The sequence below is a fragment of the Primulina huaijiensis genome, chromosome 18 (assembly GCF_012295235.1).
Source record: "Primulina huaijiensis isolate GDHJ02 chromosome 18, ASM1229523v2, whole genome shotgun sequence".
Taxonomy (NCBI): Eukaryota; Viridiplantae; Streptophyta; class Magnoliopsida; order Lamiales; family Gesneriaceae; genus Primulina; species Primulina huaijiensis.
In genome coordinates, this window is record NC_133323.1 from 5,227,007 (window position 1) to 5,248,574 (window position 21,568).

The 21,568-nt window shown below is 35.8% G+C and overlaps 1 protein-coding gene and 1 pseudogene across 3 annotated transcripts; both read left to right on the forward strand.

Annotated features, from left to right (window-relative positions):
- The first annotated feature begins 458 nt into the window (after positions 1–458).
- LOC140964694 (protein ENHANCED DOWNY MILDEW 2) lies at positions 459–16,876 on the forward strand. 3 transcript variants are annotated; one of them, XM_073424565.1, is made up of 19 exons: positions 459–605; positions 1,396–1,805; positions 1,883–1,979; positions 2,185–2,238; positions 2,348–2,499; positions 3,637–3,733; positions 3,855–3,959; positions 4,413–4,660; positions 4,734–4,829; positions 4,907–5,413; positions 5,595–5,739; positions 5,811–5,912; positions 8,221–8,313; positions 8,813–8,854; positions 10,536–10,646; positions 14,953–15,024; positions 15,104–15,222; positions 15,328–15,391; positions 15,500–16,876. In XM_073424565.1, exons 2-19 carry the CDS (start codon positions 1,396–1,398, stop codon positions 16,619–16,621), a joined length of 3,636 nt encoding a protein of 1,211 aa, XP_073280666.1. In that variant the 5' UTR covers positions 459–605; the 3' UTR covers positions 16,622–16,876. The 3 variants fall into 3 exon arrangements, with proteins under 3 accessions (XP_073280666.1, XP_073280668.1, XP_073280667.1); XM_073424567.1 differs by having other exon boundaries at positions 3,637–3,727; XM_073424566.1 differs by lacking the exon at positions 459–605 and adding an exon at positions 670–799.
- A 2,320-nt stretch (positions 16,877–19,196) lies between these two features.
- On the forward strand, positions 19,197–20,515 carry LOC140964732 (probable long-chain-alcohol O-fatty-acyltransferase 5; annotated as a pseudogene).
- Positions 20,516–21,568: the final 1,053 nt, after the last annotated feature.

A 21,568-nucleotide genomic window follows, 5' to 3' on the forward strand; every position in this document is an offset into this window, starting at 1 on the left:
CCGCATGAGATGCTATTAGGTATTGTGGTATTTCTCGAAGTCTAAGTCTCGAATTGGCTACCACAACTTTTCATTGCATATATTACACACACACACACACACAAATATATATATATTATTAATATGTATCTCATTAATCTTATTAATAAAGCAAGATGGTTGAATTGTAAAAAAAAAAAATTATATTATTAAATCTCATGCCATATTTAATTATGAAAAATATCGTAATTTTCAATTTAAAATTTTTGTTAACTATGTGTGTGACGGTAAATAATAAAACAAGATGATTGAATATTAACCAATTTTAGTGAATCTTTTTTCTTAATTCCACAACCACTCTTTCACATATTTAACTCTAATATAATATATATTTAATTTTATTTATAAAATATTTTCAAATTTTTTTATATTTTATAATTATAAAAAAATTTATTAAATTTCATGACATATTTAATTTTAAAAAATATCATGACTTTCAACTTAAAAATCTGCGTGTTGCTTGGAAAATTTGCGGGGGGCGAGGCGAATTTCATCCTGTTCTCCAAGCAGAGGGAAATAGCCGGTCGTTATTCCCTGTAAAACCCATTGTAATTCATCGTTACAAGGTAATCGTCGTCATCATTCTGTATTCGGTATAAACCCTAGGTTTCTGGATGCTATGTCACCCCTATTGTGTTGAATTATCATAGTTGTGAATTGCCGTGGTTATTGCTCTGTTGGCCAATTCGTGAGTGGGCTATCTTTTTCTGGATCTGCAAAACTTGGCCAATAGTGTGTGCAATTGTTACCCTGCAAACTGGTACTCCACATGCTACTACATCTGATTTATTTGTTTAAAACCCTAATATATATGTTTTTGTGTGTGTGTGTGTGTGTGTGTGTGTGGAGTTGTGAGTGGAATTTGACTTGTTAATAATTCTCCTTGTAGATTTGCATTGCTTTTTCTGCCTTGTCTGTTCTTCACCGAGTTATGGTTCAGTGAGTGGTGACTGTTTGAATGACAAGGAAAGTTTGAACCTTTTTCTGTTTGATTCCAAGTTTAAGCCATAGTTAGACGGTTCGAAATAGGAAATTTATGTGGATGGATCTTACTCTTTTATTGTTTTTGGAGCCTTTTTTTTCTCTATTTTTATCGCAGAAAGAAAAATAAGACATTATTTTGTTTAAAAATAAAGGAATATATACTATGAATATATGTTTTTTGTGATGCCATTCAAATGCTAAAAAAGTGCAATAGGTTTCAAGTGTTTCTTCATCTTGTTCATGCAAAAAGGAGTGTGATTTGAGATTTCATATGCTGTCATATGAAGAACATTTTAATTTCCCATGTATTGTCTGTTTCTTGTAGTTATGTTTATAAACAAGTGATATTCAGTTGAAGTGTCTGAATAACAGATGGTTTCTTCTGATGACGAAGGCGAAACAATTTGCAATGTATCAGAATATGACTTTATTTCTGGTAAGGACGAAACTATATCTTTCACCGAGTTACCTGTTAGGTGGAATAAAACTTGGACAAGCCCATTGCATGGGAAGCAACAAATCTTCTTGCAAGGAAAAACTGATAATGGTCTTCGAAAAATCTATAAGCCAGTTACTGCTTGGAAATTTGATCTTTCATATGAGAAGCCTGAGATTTCAGTGTTTTCTGAAGATGGGAACTGGATCAATCTTCTGAAACCAAGGAATGCTTTTGTGTTCATAATTAGAACAATTTTGATCACTGTGAATTTTTTGCACTTCGCCAAGTGGAATCCTCAAGGGTCACGCAAAGCTTTGTGGGATCATCTTACAGAAGCATTCAGGTTTTGATAAGGGGTTTCGTTGTGTTTTATTGCTCTTTGCCTTGTTGCATACAGTTCACCTTTTTCGCAATATGTAGGATGCTCGAGATCAGGCCTTCAGAGGATGATTTGCTTGATCATATGTCTTTGATCAATGAAGCTGTTAAGAGGGATGAAATTTTGGCAAAATCCAAGGTTTGTCGTCATTTCTTATTACTCGTTGGACTTCAGAAATTTAGGAAAAGGTTTCGAGATCCAGTGTTTGCAAATTAGAAACGTTCCCTTTAAATAAAGATAAAGTTGTTCCCTAACTATCTGTGGATTTTGTCAATGAATAATTTTCTTCATAGTTTCCGCTGTACTCTAATTCTGTATCTACCATAACATTTCTCATGTATAGCTATTGTCTACAATTCTGGAGGAGAAAGCTGTGAAGAGGAAGGCAATAAATGAGGTTGTGCTACGTTTCTTACACATATACAGATGCAGTGATGCACAAGGATGGAGACATAATTTATAACCTGAATTTACTGTTCTTAATGATCATATAATATTGTTTTTAGGACGCGAAGCCTGCTTTCATAGTTGATGATAATGAAGATGAAGATGAGGAGCCTGACGAGATTGACGAAAGTGAAGAAAATGAGTCGGATTGGGACGATGATTGTTTTGACTCCGTTTGTGCAATTTGTGATAATGGGGGCAACATAATTCTGTATGTTTATCTTACCTTTTTTCACATTTATGCGTTGTCTATAAGCTAATAATTTTTTTTCCTGTAAATTAATTTGTATTAAGATCATTAATCGTGCGGCATTAACTTTTTTCACATTTATGCATTGTCTATACGCTAATATGGAAGCTCGCATTGTCTTTCATTTGTGTTATGAACTTTTTCATGTTTATGTGATTTAATGCTATGGAAGCTCACATTGTCCTTTTTTATCATGAATATTCTGGTTCTTAATTATTTTCCAACTTGAAGAAAGGACCATATTTGTTACTATTTATTGTGATTTAAATCTTGTAACCTTTTAGTGGTTGTCGATCAATCCATCAGTGTATTACTTTTCTGGCTTTCTCTAAAAAGCCTTGGATATACCTCCAGCCACACATAGCTGGATCACATTACCATACTTTCACATACTCTCTCTGCACGATACAGAGTATCATGTGCTGCTTTTTTCGTATCCTGGATGTAGCAATGTTCTGTATACTCTCTCTCTCTCTCTCTCTCTCTCCTGAAAATATTTTCCACCATAATTCAGTTCACCTCACTTCTGTACGAGTACGACTGAAATTCTATTCGTAAAAAACTATCCCTGTCCATTTCATAGTCCCCTCTTGAATTTCAAATGGATCGCAAAGTCTGTTGATGTCTTTAACCAAAAATCCTGACACTGGGATTGAAATAATGTGTATCAATGGTCCTGATGCAAAAATCGTTTGGTTATTGCTATGAAAAATTTGATGTTATGGACTTCATGTTGAATTGATGTTTTGAATGGCCTATGGAGTTATAGGAAACTTAGTTATTGAGACAGTTCTGTGGGATTGATGTGGGGAGAGTTTTTATGTTATGATTCCATCACAAAAGTTGTTATGCTTAATTATCATGGGTGATCGCTTTTCTCTTGAATTATCTATTGCTTTCATTTATTTTATTTTGTAGAGCACCTTTTGTTTTATGAACCCGTTGTTTCTTTTGCAACCTTCATGCAATTGTCTTGTCTACCTTTGGTGATTTTGTATTTTGTACTAATGTTTTCATGTTTGCCTCCTTTGCTTGCCAAATAATTAATTAACCTATTTTCCTGTCTTTTGATGATTTGTCTCATGTTGTCTAAATTAGTTGTGAGGGAAAGTGCATGAGGTCATTTCATGCAAACATTATTGATGGTGAAGAATCGAAGTGTGAATCTCTTGGCTTTAATGATGCACAAGTAGAAGTATGTTTCCCACCTATTTTACCTCCTACATTTGCTTTCTCTACTTTCATCAAGTAATATTTTCTCATGGATTTTCTTTAGCACAGTCGAGCTTTAAAAGTGTCTGTGTTCATGATTTCAGGCATTAAAAAATGTTGATTTTTATTGTAAAAATTGCGAGCATAAAAGGCACCAATGCTTCGCATGTGGGGAATTGGGATCCTCTGATGATTCATCTGTTGCTGAGGTATGTTGTCCTTCTCAAGTTTTGAACCATGAAATTTCACGAGGCACTCCTTTGTTGAAGACTATATGTTGTCATGTGGAAATGGCTTTTTCCCGCTGTTACTTGATGCACCAAAACAAGTGCCTTTCTCCTGATTCATATTACACCGAACCTTGATGGGGCTTGAGGTGAAGCTCCTTAAGGTTAATTTTAACATTCCTGTGAACTTTGATCGCATTAGTTTGCTGAGTTCCTACTGAGAGTCATCTTATGTGTGGAAATGACTTAACAAATGTTGACATTTCTGCAATACCCGTCAACTCTTTTAATTTCGATTTGTCCTTTTTCTTGTGTCGTTATAATTTCATTGTTTTTGTGGTTCTTTTTAGCTATGTGGAAACGCTCAACATATGGGTAGGTGCTTGCAGTTGTGTCTCTTCGTATCTAAAATGTTTCTGGCCTGTCATCTCCCAGGTATTTCGTTGTGGTAACGGAGCTTGTGGGCACTTTTATCATCCCTATTGTGTGGCAAAACTTCTCCATCCCGGTAATGAAGCTGCAGCAAAAGAACAACAAGAAAAGATTTCTTCTGGGGAACAGTTTGCATGCCCTGTACACAAATGTTCTGTTTGCAAGGAATTAGAAGTGAGGTCGGATCGTGAGTTGCAATTTGCCATTTGTCGCCGTTGTCCTCGGGCATTCCACAGAAAGTGTTTACCTAGGTAATTTGAATCCTGTTAGCAAATTTGTTTGAGATTAGCATTCTATCATTTTCTTAGGTTGGATGCTTGACAGGAAAATTGCTTTTGAAAAGGATGTGGATATGTCACGAAACATGGTGCAAAGAGCTTGGGTGGGACTGATTCCTAACCGTATATTAATATATTGCTTGTGAGTGCCATACCCCCTTTATTATCTGGTTTATTCTTAGTTGTTTACGCATCACCTAATTATATTTTTTGAAACAGAAAACATGATATCGATCCTCAGTTAGCGACCCCTCCCAGGAACCATATAAAATTCCCGGGCGTACAGCAAAAGATCAAGAAACAGCTTCCATTGGAGTCCAGCAAGACGAAGCTTCTGTTGAAGGGAAGCAGTTCTGCTTTGGAAAATTATGCTGGGAAGAGAAATGCTGTAAAGCCGCCAGAAGGGGTGGAAAAGTTGTCCTTTAATTCAAATCTTGGGGATCTTTCTAGAAAGAGACTGGAAAAATTTCCTCAACAGGGGTCTTTTAAAAAGCAGAAAGTGGCTTCTAATAGATGTTCTCATGTCAAGCAGAATCAATCCAACACTATTGATAGCGACACATCTTTAGGCGGTAAATTGTTTGCCACTTTCTACGGTGCTGATTCTGAACCAGCGAAGTCTAGCAGGGGGGAAAGAGGTGATGTCGAATATGAGAAATGCCAGAAGTTTAAGCCTGAGAAGAGGATATACAGTTCTTTGACTCTCGATGCTGATACGAAAACAAGGTGTTACTTATTCCTTACATGTTATACCCCTCCTTTTCTATTTCTCTCTCTCCCCCGATGTGAACCCTTGCCATGGTCTACTTGTTTACTAGGGTATGTAAACATCCAGTAGTACATGGCCATAGTATTAGAGTTTTCTATAAATTGTAACTTACTATTTTCATTTATTTTATGTTTGCAGAATATTCTCTATGATGAAAGATGTTTCATCTTCAATTACTATTGAGCAAATTAAGAGAAGGCATAAAGGACCATCAACTCATGGTTATTCTTCAAGATCTGCCGCAGAACATATTACGTTGGGGAAGGTGGAGGGTTCAGTACAGGTATGTACTTAAGGTGTTCTGGAAATATACTGACTAATCTTAATGGAAGTTAAATTTTGGTGTCACTGCAGGCTATACGTGGCGCACTAAAGAAATTGGATAAAGGAGGCAGCATTGAAGATGCCAAAGCAGTATGCGGGAATGATCTTCTCATCCAGACGATGAAATGGAAGGTAGTTGTTCAAGATTTAAGGCTGAGCTGTCCATTCTCTTTGTTGATGTCTCTTAGTATTCATAATTGATGATTTACATATTCATTCGTCATAATTGGCTATCACTCTTTAAAGTTTTGGTAAAGTTGAATAATCTGATGTTCTGTTTTATCTTACCGAAAGGAGTTTGTTGTGTCATTTATTTGGAAACTTATTATTATTATAGAGTCAACATCTGTGGGACCATCTTGATCCAGTAGCATGAAATGGACTATCTGGTGGGTGCCGAGGGTGAGTCGTCAAACTTTATGCTCTATCTGCTTCCATATGGCACTGACTGCAGTGTGTGTTGGTGCGGCAGACGCAGCATGAGAAGTTGCTGGGCATAGATAGTTGCATCTTTAGTTCTCTACTTAAATTTTATAGTTTAGGGATGTTGCATTGCATCTCTTGAGGACATGGCCCGTGTTTGCTTTGGATGAATAGTTTGAGCAAATACATCTTCGTTCATAGAGAATATTTAGTCTCTGACTACCTTGCTCAGTTTGATGAAAAGAGGGTTTGGTGGAACTTACTTTTTGTCTTTCCTGATGACTGTTCTCCTCCCAAGGATTGGGTTGAAGTTGAAGGTGTTTGCTAGCCTTTATAAATTATATAAGTTAAGAGTAAAACATTGAAACAAAGACTGGCATCTGAAGGTATCTTGAAGTAAGCACAACATAGGTTGATCGAAATTTTCTGCTGGGTCATGTAGGGAGAAATAAGTCGAAAGTTTGTTTATACCTCATGCATCTTTAAGAAGCATCTCAAAGAGATACATATTTTGGTTTATACATTCTGTAGCTTTGAGAAGCATCGCAGTGGTACAAGTTACCCCTTCAATTGCCTAACAATATTCTGGAAACTGTAAAAAACAAATACATGGAAATCTTGATTAGTACAAGGTAACAACCAAATGTAAAGAGGTGGTTCCTGGTTACCATAGTTTCCATAGCTCACAGATTTCTCTAGTTTGAGAGTTTATATACCTACTTACAGCAACCTGGATAGGAAATAGAATTGCTCAGGTATGCTTTTTTAGGTTACATTTTTGACCAGTGTATAGGGAAGTTGAGTGACGAGGCAGAATGGCGTTCGCTCATGTGCTATTGGAAATTATAGTCATAGACTCTCCAATATAATATTTAAGTGTCTGTGGATACTTATTTTATTCTTTAGATGTAATTATAAGCCGATGCTATTGTGTAATTGAAACACTGCAAATACTCACTTCAGTTTACAGAGTGAGGAACTATAATCTGTTGACTAATTTCTATGTGAACCAACTTTGATTAGATCCTGCAAACATCGTGCATTATATTATGAAACAAATCAAGGGTAGGGCAGGATGTTAGTAACTAGCAAGATAAAAGTTTAACACATATATTTGCTAAGGGAAGGTATAATTTTGTGTTATTGCACCAAACTTTTCTGCCTTATATGTTGTCATAAAGCAGATGTCATTGTGTAAGCGATGTGGAAAATGCCTGGGTTCGCATCATCCTTACTCTTTGGACGTAAAACCGGATACCACTATAAATTTTAGTTTAGTTTTAATGAACTAACTCCGTTAACTGTTTTCTACATGAAACTCCTCTGGCCAGGAAACATTTCCTTAATTTATGATCGAGGTTCGAGGATAGAAAAGAATGTTCAATGTTAAGGTATATAAAACATACACGTGTGCGAAAAAGGGGATATAATGGATAGCTTGGAAACGGTCATACATTCTGTCATTTATAAGTTTGTAATGGGAAGTTACTAGCTTGGCTAGGGAACGATATTGTGAATTATTGTATGAAGTATTTAACTCTGGGAGTATTAAAATTATATGCACTGATATTCCAGTAAATTACCTTAAATCCTTTGTTCTTTTCCATTGTTTGTACGTTAAATATTCTGCGGTTGTAACGTAGTACAAGGATAGAAGTTTAACAAAATTGATGATTAAGTGGATAAATAATATTGAGGTTGCCTTTGTTACACTGCCCCAAGCTTATCTGACTCTGGAAACTATTTTGGTGTTATGTGTTACCTGGACAAATTATGGAAACAGAAATGCTCTTTTCTTGTCCTTTTCCTTTTTCTTTTTAAGCAGGATCTGGAATGCTCTAAGATTGTATTTTTAAGCAGGAGTCAGACTCTCTTAAGATTGTGATTAAATCCTTTATCAGATGCTAGTGTTTGGATTATCTAGTGATGAAAAATTTATTTACTTACATCGTGGACCAAAACTAAATTACATTGGATTAAAGGTTTTGTATTTTACAAGTAGATGTCTTTTGTGCAGGAAAAGATGAAGGTGTATCTTGCTCCATTTCTATATGGCATGCGCTACACATCCTTTGGTCGTCATTTCACCAAAATAGAAAAACTGAAAGAGGTTAGTTGATTTCTTAGAACTTTTATCGGAGAGATTTATGTTTATTGCTTGAAGACATCATTAACTATTTTTAGTGTTACCAATGAGCACGTTTGAAATCATGATTTTAGTACCTATAATTTTACTCATCTTAGGGCCTGGTGCTAAAGCTCTCATGATATGTTCTCAGAAAAATGCACTCGTCCTTATTTTCACTAAAAAGAAGCAGCTGTTTTTGTTGGTATTCTCTTTTGACAAACTACTCCAGATATGCAGTAAGCTTTTGTGTGAATGCATGCATGTGGCTTTCCATATTTTCTGTTGAAATGCATGTGTGAGTCTCCTTTACGGTCCTTTGCGTCATTGTAGCAATCCTGAACCCTGCGGGATACTTTTTTCCCATTCAAAGTAATGTTTTCTCCCTAATTCATGTGATCCATTAGTACCCCTTCATCTTGAATTTCCTAAATGGAATCTTTAATTCTGCTTACTGGTCTGATTGTGTGGTTTCACCATGCAGATCGTTGATGTGCTGCATTGGTACATTCAAGATGGTGACATGGTAATAGTCTACCTTTTCTTCCGATTCATTAGGACCACCACTCTTCTGTATTGGTCTATTATAACTTATTTCTAGATGACATTGTTGAGCTTTTGAATACCAAAGTGGATGAGTCTGTTGTAGAAAACCGTGTCATTTCAACCTCTGAGCCCTACGGTTGAGGAAATTTGAGTTCTATATTATCTCTGGAGGTACCGTATCATTCAATTATTTTGTTTACTAAATATTTTATAATTAATCATCGGAAATAGGGGGAAATATTTATGCGGTGTTTGAATAGCCCCTCATAGTTTTGGTGTTGAATTTTATCCGAAAATTTTGAGATTGGTTTGCTTTGGAAATTTTAAATAATAAGTAAAGAAATGATATCATAGAGTAAGAAGTGGTACTGTGTCATGATCGACTTAGTTAGTTAAATTTATGTTTCAATTCTAATAAAAAATTAGGAAGAGAAAAGTGTGATTATGTGATAATTTTGTTTCTTTATTCATTTGTTGACCTGTGAAATGTTTTGGATTCAAAACCTGAGAATTTTTAAACTTTTCTTGCTATAAACTGCTCAAACCAAATATTTCTTCATTTTGCGGAGCACTGAGATGTCATCTCAAGATGCTAATCAACAGCAGCTGTATTTCTGTTACAGTCTTGCCGTAACAAATGGCTTCAGATTTTTCAGCTGCTTAGATGGTCAGGCATGAGAGATGTATTGTATCATACCGAACTGTATCATACACGGGATAAAGATGAATAAATTTGCAGGGTCCATGAGGATCTGTTTTGATTAAAAAAAGAGATGGGCTTGCAGAATTGTAGACCCTTTAAAAGTGAAAGTAAATGCTGTTTAAGTTTTATAACTTGTGATCTGGACTAAACTGAATTTAGGAAAGTTGTAGAATATGCTGTCATTTGGCGTGTTGTCGTAATGAATGAGTGCTTACGATTGCTTTAGAGGGTCTGAAATTATTACTAAATTTGTTTGAATTGATATTTGTGTGAATGATGTCTAGGAAGGAGGTTCTTTAAAGTTTAAAAATAATAAAGTGTATCGGGTTAAAATGTAACTATTGAATCATGCTATAGATGTTACTTCTGGAGCAGATTAAACATCAGAGATCAAAACAAGGTCACAATTGACTCTTGCTTTGACCTGTATATTCTTTAGAAGACCAGCTTGTCTAACTTTGAGCACTCAAACTGAGGCAGAGAAAAGAATGAGCAAGGTTTTGTGTTTGATGAATTGACTTTATGAATGTGATATTGTGATGTAAAAGTACCGTTTGAACTTGAGAATCTCCCTTTGTATTGGTTTAATACCTTTCAGATTTGTTTCTATGTCTCTTGTGTGTCCTATGATGTTTTGTTTAATAATGTGCTGGTTGATGACTATCATCTTAGAAAAGATGCCTGAAGGATGAGAGTTCATGACAGATTTTCCTGCATTTACATTTGCAGCTGCAATTTGTTGTTTCTTACTTTCCCCTTTTTATTCAGTTGATTTTTATTATATCTTTCTTTGAAGTTTAAATTTCTCTAATTATTGTTGAACCTGTAGTCGCTGGCATTACATTTCTAGAATGCACTCTGAAGCTCAGATTGTGATAGAATTAATTCAATATCAATTACTAACCTACATGTTTTCGTAATGATTGCCCTGCATCTTATTTTGTGTTTTGTTAATCAGCTGGTCGATTTCTGTTGCGGTTCAAACGATTTCAGCTGCCTCGCAAAAAGGAAGCTCGACGAGGTCGGAAGGAGGTGCTCATTCAAAAACTATGACATACATCAAGCAAAGGTGAAATTCACCGTTATTTTAATACTTTACGTTATTTTTAAGATTTAAGTAAATTTCTGAACGATCCATCGAGGACTACAAAGTAGTAAAGCAGCTCAGTGGTCACTGATCAAATGCTTTTTAGTTTTATTATAACTGTCGGGAATTCAACCAAAATCTCAAATTGAAAATACATGAAAAAGATCATGGGTTAGTAAGATGGAAATATATTTCCATTGGTATGAGCCATTTTGGGTAAAGTCTCAAAACAAATCCATGAGGTTTATGTCAAAAGTGGACAATATCGTATCAATGTGTAGATATGTGTGTTCAATTGTACAACAAGTTGTATTAGAGCCATTGTCTAGATCGAGTCCTGTGGGTGGAATCCTCGGATACTCAAACGAAGGAGGTGGGGCATCAAGTAAACTAGTGATGAGCTCTCGAGGCAGGTGGTGCTTCAAGTATTTCACGTAAAGCGTGTGCTCCCAACGCAGTGGAGAGAAGTGACCTCGATTGGAATATGATCCTCCAAGTGGAGAGGATGGACATATTGTGAAACGTCCACTTCTCATTTTGCTTAAAAAGTACTAGAAATTTTTTTTTAACTCTCATAACTTCGGCAGACCACTACACAAAAATATATAAAATATTTTTGACATCATTTAAAATAAATCAACCAACTAATATTTGAAAATCCCAAGGAAATAGTCAAAACATAAAATCATCCAACATCTTACCAAACCTAAAAAGCAATATTTGAAAAGTATAGCTCATACTGTCAACATCTCAAAAACCACTCAAAGCATAAATAAATAGTCTTATAAATCTTTAACATAAATCATAAACGTAAATGCGGAAAACCAGAAGCGCTGGTGCATATTAAATATCATTTTTCTTTAAACCAAGCATGCAATATATCTTTTAAATGTCCATATTAAATCATAAAAATACATAAACATTTAAAATAGACATTTTAACATATAAAACAGCATTCAGAGCACTGCCATGACGTTTACTAATTTTCAGGTGTAAAATTACCGTTTTACCCCTAGACGTAACGTTTTTGACATTTTCTTAATTTCATTGACTTTGAAATATCCCAAATAATTATTTAAGCTTAAATTAAATTTCCCATAATTTTATTTAGCTTATATTCTAGACTTTTCAATTAATCCTTAATTATTCGTTTTTAATGTGTTTTAATCCCGATTTAATTCCAACTTTAATATAAAATTTCTAAATTAAAACCTTAGAATTTTATATTATTTTAGCCCTCGTGAACCATGACTCGATGCCCGCGAGCCATGTTTCGAATTTAATTCCGTGATGAAAACACTAACCGAACCTGGCTTTGAAACATATGAGCCATCTTTAGTTTTTCTCGAGCCAAGCTCGAACCATCATGAGCCAACCTCGAGCCAAACCCCTTATGGACCCTACTGGACCCTTAGAACCCTTAGGACTTGACCCTAGCCCCAAAACCGAATCACAAAACCAGCACATGCCATGGCCGAGAACTCCCTACTCGACAAGAACTCCTCGATCAAGCGCCTAGGACCTAGCCACTGGACCAGACCCTGAACCAACCCCTTGTGCACCCTCTTAGGACCCTAGTGAGTCACCCTAGCCCAGCCCCAAGCCTCTGGCCGAGCCATCTTCTCCCTGCAAGACCGCACATCAAGCGCTACTTCTTGAGGCTTCGCTCCTAGCCCTGGTGCTTGCTAGGACTCCTTCCCTGACCCTAGAACGACCCTAGCTTAGCCCTGGTCCAGCCAAGCCAAGCCATGCATCGAGTTCCCCCCTTAACCGATCACCTAAGCCATCAATTACAAGTTTTCGGTTTCCAGCTTGTTTGGTTCATGTTTGCAGCGTGTGGTGTGTGTTCTTAGGACCCTAAAACTCGTGAAAAACATCCTTGATCAATGCTCTAGTCATGGCAGCCCCTTAACAACATAATATACATGTTTTTGGATGAAAACACAAGCCTTAAAAATCACATATGATACAAAAACGAATTTATTTCATGATGCACTTGTTTTTCATGCAAAAACATTTTTAAAAAAATACTATGGTGTGATGGATGAGTAAAGGAAGAATTTGGCGTGCCTTTGCGTTTTTAACGCACGATTATTCTTTGATGGATCGAAGAACGATGGCACGAAGCCTTGGGAGAAATTCCTTTAAGAACTCAAAGCCTTCTCTTGTTCAAAACTTGTGTGTGCCGTGTGGTTTAGAGAAAAGAAAGAGTTTTAATTTGTTGGGGAAGGGGGCGTGAATAACATGGGGTTATGGTGTAGGTTTTGCACTTAAATAATTAATTAACACACTAACAATTGCCTTGGCCCATTAACAAAGTTAATTAGGTCCAATTAGCCCATTAGTGCTTAATTAAAATATTTTGTTTCATAAAGTTTATGAATTTATTAGCCGGGTTGCCAAAACGTTGGTATTTTTGTTGAAAATCCAACACCAATAAAAATTACGTCCCGGCGTATAAAATCACCTCAAAACTCCTTATTTTCAAAAATAAGAAAAAACATCAGCCATATTTTAAATAATTAAAAACAATTATTTAATAGAAACATTTTCCATTTTCAGCCCTCGGTCTCCGTTTCTCGATCACAACTCGAATAACTCTTAAAAATACATTTTAATGCATATAAGTAGAAAAACTACTAAAACATCATATAAACATATCACATTATCAATTTAGCAATTAAAATCAATTAATTAACTATTTTCCATATTCCATAGATTCGCATGCAGTTAGATTACGTCGTCTTAATTTTGGACATTACATATTGGCTTGATGGGGGAGATCCAAATCATGAGAATAATAATGGTCCTTCGTTTGAGGGTAGGATTGTTGGCAATTCAACCAAGTATAGTATTGGAAATACATGAAGAAGATCACGAGTTAATTAGATGGAAACATATCTCCATTGGTATAAGGTTTTTTGGGTAAAGTTTTAAAACAAATCTACGAGAGTTTATGTCCAAAGTGGACAATATCCTAATATTTTGTAGATACGCGTGTTCAAGTGTACAATAAATGGTATCAGAGTCATGGTCTAGATTGAGCCATGTGGGTGGAATCATCGGATACTCAAACGAAAGAGATGGGGGTTCAAGTAAACTCTTGATGAGCTCTCAAGGTAGGTGGTGTTGTAAGTATTTCACGTTAGGCTTGTGCTCCCCAACGCGGTGGAGATGAGCGACCTCGATTGGAATGTATGATCCTCCAAGTGGAGAGGATGGACGGATTGGCTTGAAGGGAGATATAGACCATGAGAATAATTGTTGTCCTTCGTTTGAGTGGAGAATTCCTTTAACCAAAGTCTCATATTGGAAATACATGAAAAAATAATGGGTTAATAAGATGGAAAGATATTTCTATTGACATGAGGTTTTTTGGGTAAAGTTCAAAAACAAATCCATTAGAGTTTATACCCAAAGTGGACAATATCATAACATTGTAGAGATATGCGTGTTCCCTTGTACAACAATAATTATTATAATTTTTATATTGTAAGGTATGTTTAAACTAAAACTAATTAATATCGTGGAAGAAAAAAAGTTTTGGTTAAGTTTCATGATGCTTCATGTAGTATTTGAAGAAAATTAATACGAAACACATATGCTCTCTTGCACACATCATTACATTCCTTGGGTTTGAGCATGGGTTCTCTTATAGATGGGTCCTTGAAGTTTGCCAGTCATAGTTTATATCTACTTGTTTAGTTGTTGATACGTGAAATGTGGTGCAATTGCTTTGATCTTGGGACATTAATTGGGGAATGAGAAAGATTGTCGTGATTCCATTTGATTCTAGAGTCGGATGTTGCTTTTATGAGTTTTTCTTTTTCTTACACCTTGTTCCATTCTTTTTCTTCTGCAATTTGTTACTTTCAAGTTCTAGAAAGTAATAATTGGTGTACCACTATTACCTTGAGGCTTTACTAGCATAAAGGGCAACCTCTAATGAATACCATATCTTCTTTTCAAAGGGATATGGTCCTATCTGTATTGAATTCACCATTTGAATGGGCTCAGAGTTTTGGATAAAACTTGAATGGTAAGAGTTTTGGATAAAACTTGAATGGTAAAAGTTTTGGTTTTTTACTTTTTGAATCATTAGTTAGTATTGCACTTTTTTCTTCTTTTTTTGTTTTGTTTTTGTCAAGGCTACTCTGGGGAGAAATTTGACATTTTGGGAATTGAACACAGTGGCGGTCCCCATAATTTGTTTGTCTTAGGAAATCTCTGAAACGTCATTTTTTTACCTTGACCTATCTATTAAATTTTAGTGTCATCTCTATTGCAGGATGATTTTTGTTTTGAAAGAAGGGACTGGATGGGAGTGAGACCAAATGAGTTGCCTGACGGATCTAGATTGGTGAGAAAATCCTCCCTCTCTGCTTTTACAAATTTTGGTGCCTCTCATAAAATATTATCTCTCTCCCTCTCTCTCTCAGATCATGGGGCTGAACCCACCATTTGGAGTTAATGCTGCTCTTGCTAACAAATTTATTGATAAAGCCCTCGAGTTTAAACCAAAGCTCCTAATCCTTATTGTTCCACGGGAGACACAGCGGTAAATTTTTACTTTTTTGGCTTAGCTCAAAAGTTGAAACATGGAAACTGTTAATCATCTGTATCCCGTGGAGAAGTTGAAGTCTGTTATTCTTCTGTTGATCAGGTTGGATGAAAAGAAATTCCCTTACGATCTTATTTGGGAGGATGATCAGATGTTCAGTGGCAAGGTAGGTAGTTTTTTGTTTGTTTGTTTTCTGTTTTTTGTTTGCATTTTAATATTGATCATCTCTGACAAGGTGGTTTGCGTATCGCTCTTAATGTGCTGTCTATTTCAGTCTTTTTACCTACCTGGGTCAGTCGATGTCCATGACAACCAAATTGAGGATTGGAACAATACTGCACCTGTTATTTACCTTTGGAGTCATCCAGATTGGACATCCAAACACAAGGATATTGCTGTACGGCATGGCCATTCATCTGGAGCTCTGAAGAAAAATAGCTTGGAGGAAACTCATCAGGAGATGCACTCGTTTATTCCTAAACAGGAATGTCATAATCTTGATGAACCCTGTGTTAGAAAAGGGGAAGATAAAAATCCCGATAAACAAGAAAATCAGGAACAAGAAGCTCGGGTAACTCCAAGTCGGCAGGTTGTTTATCCACACGACAGAGAAAGCACTAAAGATGATAAGAAAGATGTCCCGTTTAAGAATCATTCTGAAGCAAAACCAAAGAGGCTTGATGACGAGCCAAGAAAGAGAAGACGATCAAACAACGATAGGTCTCTTGTTGATGAGTCCAATAACAAACATTTCGTATCAGGTAAGGCTTCACCAAATTTAGCTGATGACCGTCCACTGGACATATATTCTTCCAGACACCTTGAACGAACAACGCATGTTAATGCTGGGAGGGATGATTACCAACAGTCTGATAGTAGGAGTTCATATTCCCCGTACTCTCAAACTGCATATAATGGTAATCAGGACGATTATTTGGTGAGAAAATACAGCTTGAATTCCGAGGAACAATACCCAAGCATGCCCGGAATGGCCAGCAGACGACCATACTCTCAGAGTCTTGATCCTGAATATGATTTTAGGGGCTCGAATGATCGATGGATGGGCTATCCCTTCGGAAGGACAGATCACCCACATGTAAGTGTCCCGGGAAGAGAGTTACCAATTTCCTGGAATCAAAGACCCGAGCATCTATCTCATCTGGGGCCCGGGATTCCATCTCCAGGCAGACCATTAAATGCAGCATCTATCCCATTTTATGGTGGGATGAATACTTCTGCAATGAACCGATATGCTTCTGGATTGGGTGAGTCGAATCATGTTCGTATGAATAATATGGTTCCCAGAGCACCTGTGCTGGATACAATTGACAACTACCTTCCTCCAGTTCCAAGACCAGGATATCGAGGCTTTACTCCGGGTCCTTACTACCCTTAGTTTCAGCCCGACCCTTCAAGTCAGCTCAACATGTTTGATTTCCTATTTTGCCCCGCATGGGGCACTCGTTGGCCTTTTGAGCTTTAATCGTGCACATTGCTTACATGTCGTGGGGATAATATGTGGATTCTTTTAAATATTGACCATATCTCGTGCATTCGACGTTTTCCTTTTTTTTTAATTTGGCTTTTGTTGCAGCTTATTGGTATAGGGTACTAAAGATTTAGTTGGGTGATTGGTGAATTTGACTAATGATGTTATTTTATTATGCATGATAAAAAAAAACTATGTTTAGAAACTTTCAAGTACATTCGTTTCTATCACACTAAACTATTGCATTCTTTTGATCGTTTTTCTAGTTAGAAAGATGATTGTATGGTCATCTGAGCCCTTATCGGATTTGAACCGATGACTTACGACAATCTATTCGACGTATAGCAATGTGTTGAACTACTTCCAAGAAATTCTTCGACGCCTCGTTTGAAATGTTATATGAAGTCCATCTTGTATAGCTTCGTATGATTACGCCGATAATGTCCGATCAAAAAGTAACAAGAAGTTATTGCACGATTTGAAAAGTTATTAGAATCTTGTTAAATACAAATTTCAATTTGGATGTAAGTTCGAGTTCAAAAAGGTAAGTTAAATCTGGTTTTTTAAGTGTTTTTTTCCGAGTATATCGGCCTTATATGTAAAAAGTGATAATGATAACTACTCTAATTTTTTAAACAAAAACAAAAAAACAAAACAAAACAAAACTTGAAAACTGGTTATTCGATCATTTTAAGTTAAATTTTATGTGAAAATTTTCAAATTAAAAGATTTTAACTCATTTGGATCGCCTTCATTCATTCTTTCAATCTACTTCAATCAACCAAATGTGTGTCAATATATAAAAGGATAAATACTGTTACATACATATACATATAGAAATGTTCCTCCAAAAAAAAATTTATTTTACTAAAATAACAATTGATAAACTGCGTTATAAATTCTAGTAATAAACTTTGGGTCAAGTAAAAAAAATTAACAGTAATTAGTTAACATAATATCTACAATATTTTACTGCAGAAAACATATCACATCCCCAAAATATTACACATTATTTTCAAAATCAATGTTTTAATAGTTGATTCAAGGCATTTGATAATTAATCAACCAAATCATTTTTATTGATTGCATAGTCTGAAAATTATTATCAATAAATATTTTTGCAAAGATCAGATTGCAAGTCATGTACCCACACAATATAGTTACTTATTAATTCAATATAATATAGGGATTCAATCCCAATTGAACTATTGATAGTGGTACCTTATTTAATAAATCAAAAATTTTTTGTTTCTTTAATTCAAGTTTCTTCTTATTTATCAATCTAAGGACTTCTATTATTTGGATAACACCCTAACATACTGTCATTATTGCATTATATTATTTTGTAACCGGGATGTCAAAACTACTCAATATGTCAAACTATAAAAGTATTTGTATCTACGACCTATTATTAATATTCTTTTTTATTAGTAATAAATAAAGTTTTCAATTATCATGATATAATTAAAATTAATTTAAATTAAATAAAAGGATAAATCAAATATCCAATAGTTTCTGCCAACAATAACATTAGGAATCAATAACGACGGATGGTTAAAAATAAAATTTTCATATCTTTCATATACATGTAACAAGATGGTAGATAATTTAACTTCAATGATATAAGTTCAAATCTTTCATATGTGTCCTTTATTAGTTAGTTAAGAACATTATAATTTGATATATATTAGTCTCATTATTAATATTCATTTCATCTCTATCTAAAGTATTCATTTTTTCTCTTTTTTTTTCTTAATGTATGGTGCGTTGATGCATAAATATTTTTAAAATAATTTATTTCAATTCATATTGTTCTATATGTGTTATGTTTGTTATCATTTGTTAAGAACACAAAATTTATAGATTAAATTGTAATTATAAATATATTTTTTAATTTATATATTATATCTATATAAAACATGCAACACACTTACTTTACGTCAGTTTCTCCAAAAGAGTGAGTCTAATGTGAGACTGTCTCACGGATCCTAATACGTGAGACAAGTCAACCCTATTAATATTCACAATAAAAAGTAATACTCTTAGCATAAAAAGTAATATTTTTTCATGGATAACCCAAATAAAGATCCGTCTCACAAAATACGACCCGTGAGACCGTCTAACACAAATTTTTGCACCTCCAAAAGTATGAAAAATAGAAATGGATTAATGGTGGTGACTCATTTCTCTGTCCACGTGCATTTTTTTTTTGAGTGGGTCTCATGTGAGATAGTCTCACGGATCTTAATCTGTGAGACGTGTCAACCCTACTCGTATTCATAATAAAAAATAATACTCTTAGCAAAAAAGTAATATTTTTTCATGGATAACCCAAATAAGAGATCCGTCTCACAAATACAACTCGTGAGACCGTCTCACACAAGTTTTTGCTTTTTTTTTTTTTTTTTTTNCCTTCCACCACTTTTTCCTTTTATTATTTCTTTGTTTGAAATACACAAAAAGATCGATTTTCTGGTGGAATTATAAGCTTCCATAGAGATCAAAATGGTCAAGAATCTGTGCAATGTGAGCATAGCAGTGATCACTTCTCTCTGTTACTGCCACTTGATTTCGTCGAGGTTACGGAAAAGAAAATGGCGCCTGCTTTCTTTTCTGCCCGTTTTCTCCGTTTTTGCAACTCTTCCTCTGTATTTAACATCGGCATTCTTCGCCGCAATCACCGCGTTCTTCATCACATGGCTCGCCAATTTCAAGCTACTTGTGTATGTATTATGCCTTCGATCAGGACCCGCTTTCATCAACCCCACAAAATCTCTTCTCGTTTTCATAATTACAGCCGCCTTCCGTTCATGATCGAGCCGGAAAAGGGCGGGCACCCCACCGCCCCCAAAAACCCAAGAAATTGCCGCTAAATTTGGCCGCTGAGATCCCAATTTTTCTGCTGTTCTTAGCTGCATTGACTGATCAGAAAGAACACGTCCACCCTATTATTTTGTTACTCGGGTACTGTTGTCTAGTGTTTTTAACGGTAGATGTTATAATTTCTGGGTTCGCATCCTGGTGGGGCTGGACCTCGAGCCCGCATCCGACGAGCCTTATCTTTGAACCTCACTTCAAGAATTCTGGGGCAGGAGGTGGAACATAACGGTCAGCAGTTTACTGCGCCAGGTAATATACAAGCCTGTTCGATCTGCAGCCGCGGCGGTGCTCGAGAGAGATTGAGCCGCACTTCCGGCGGTGCTGGCGGCATTTCTTGTGTGCGGACTAATGCACGACCTATTGTTCTGGTACGTAACGAGGGTCTGGCCTTCCTGGGAGACCACGGCGGTCTTTTTGGTTCAAGGGGTGTGTGTGGTGGCGGAGCTCGGTTTGAAGGTGGCTCTAGATAGGAAGAAATGGCGGCTGCCATGGTTGGTGAGGTGGGTATTGACGCTGGGGTTTGTGATGGGGACTAGCTTTTGGCTTTTCTTTCTGGTGCGGATGTGAGAGTTCTTGAAGAGTTCCGATTTTCTGGCGACGTTGTGAGGCAGAAGTTGCCGGAATCATGGTTGTATATATCGGCCGGAAACGGGGATGATTTATTTTATTTGATCGCTTATTGGGTCATTTTTATACTTTTCCAAATTTGGATAAAAAGTAGTTTTGATCTCCATTTTCGTGTTGTATTCCAATTTATTCAAACTTAATTGAAGAAAAAAGTATAACTCACAAACAAACTTTATTATAGATGATTTTTGCATGAATCAAAAATCTCTTACCAAACACACACAAACATATAATATATATTGAGACAAATATCAAATGATAACTCTCACACACAAACTGATTTCGAGCTAATAATACAGACAGTTTAATTAGCTCACTGGTCCAACTGCAACCTTATTCATAAGCAAATTATCGATAACCATGGCAAAATGCTAGCCAGTCAGCCAGCACTCGCACTTGCATGCATGCGGGAGCCCAGGCCTAACAGTGAGGCCAGTGCTTGCACTTCTTTGGTTTGGGCTTATAATGTCGATCTGCTTCTCCTGATTCTTCTTCATGGTCGCTGATACTTCCATGACCTCCTCCTCCATGCCCTCCTCCATAACCTCCTCCATGACCTCCTCCATGACCTCCTCCTCCATAACCTCCTCCATGACCTCCTCCTCCATAACCTCCTCCATGACCTCCTCCATGCCNTCAGTGACCGTCGCAGGATCAGCTCGAGCAGAAACTGAAACCATGCTGGAAGATATCAGTATTGTCACAGCAAACAGAAGGCCAAGAAACATTAAACTCTTGGAACCCATTTTTCTACACAATACTATAGCTGTGTTCAAGTGCTCAAATCTTTGGATGAAAAAATGTTATAAGGATCGTCTCAATTTATAGGCCAAACGCAAGAGCTTCCACATAATACCATTGACTAGTTCGATAGAAAGGTCAAGATTTTATGTATAATCAAATCATATATGATCAATTTCATCTGAGGAAGTAAAGATTTGTTTACTCTTTTTTTTATTTTCTTGCATTGCATTGCAATTAATCCCCATGACCAAGCTTATCTCAAGGTTGTATGCATGTACCACTTGTATGCATGAGTCGATCGACCGCATAAGTGGATAAGTATGTTCTTTGATTTGATCAGAAGAGCAATATAATTTAAATTATAATAAATACTTAACTTGTGAATTAAATATATATATTGTAAAATTGAAATTATATAGTCGGCTATAAAAATTAAGTCTCGAAGATTGATAGTTGTGTTTTCAACAATCCCACACGTTTATTCTTATATATTATGTATATATTTGTAAGAGTTGAAATTAATCGAGCCTATATAATAATCAATCTTTTTTTTTTAATTTGAGTTGTAAATTGAGCTAGCTTCATAAATTTGAGTTGAGATAT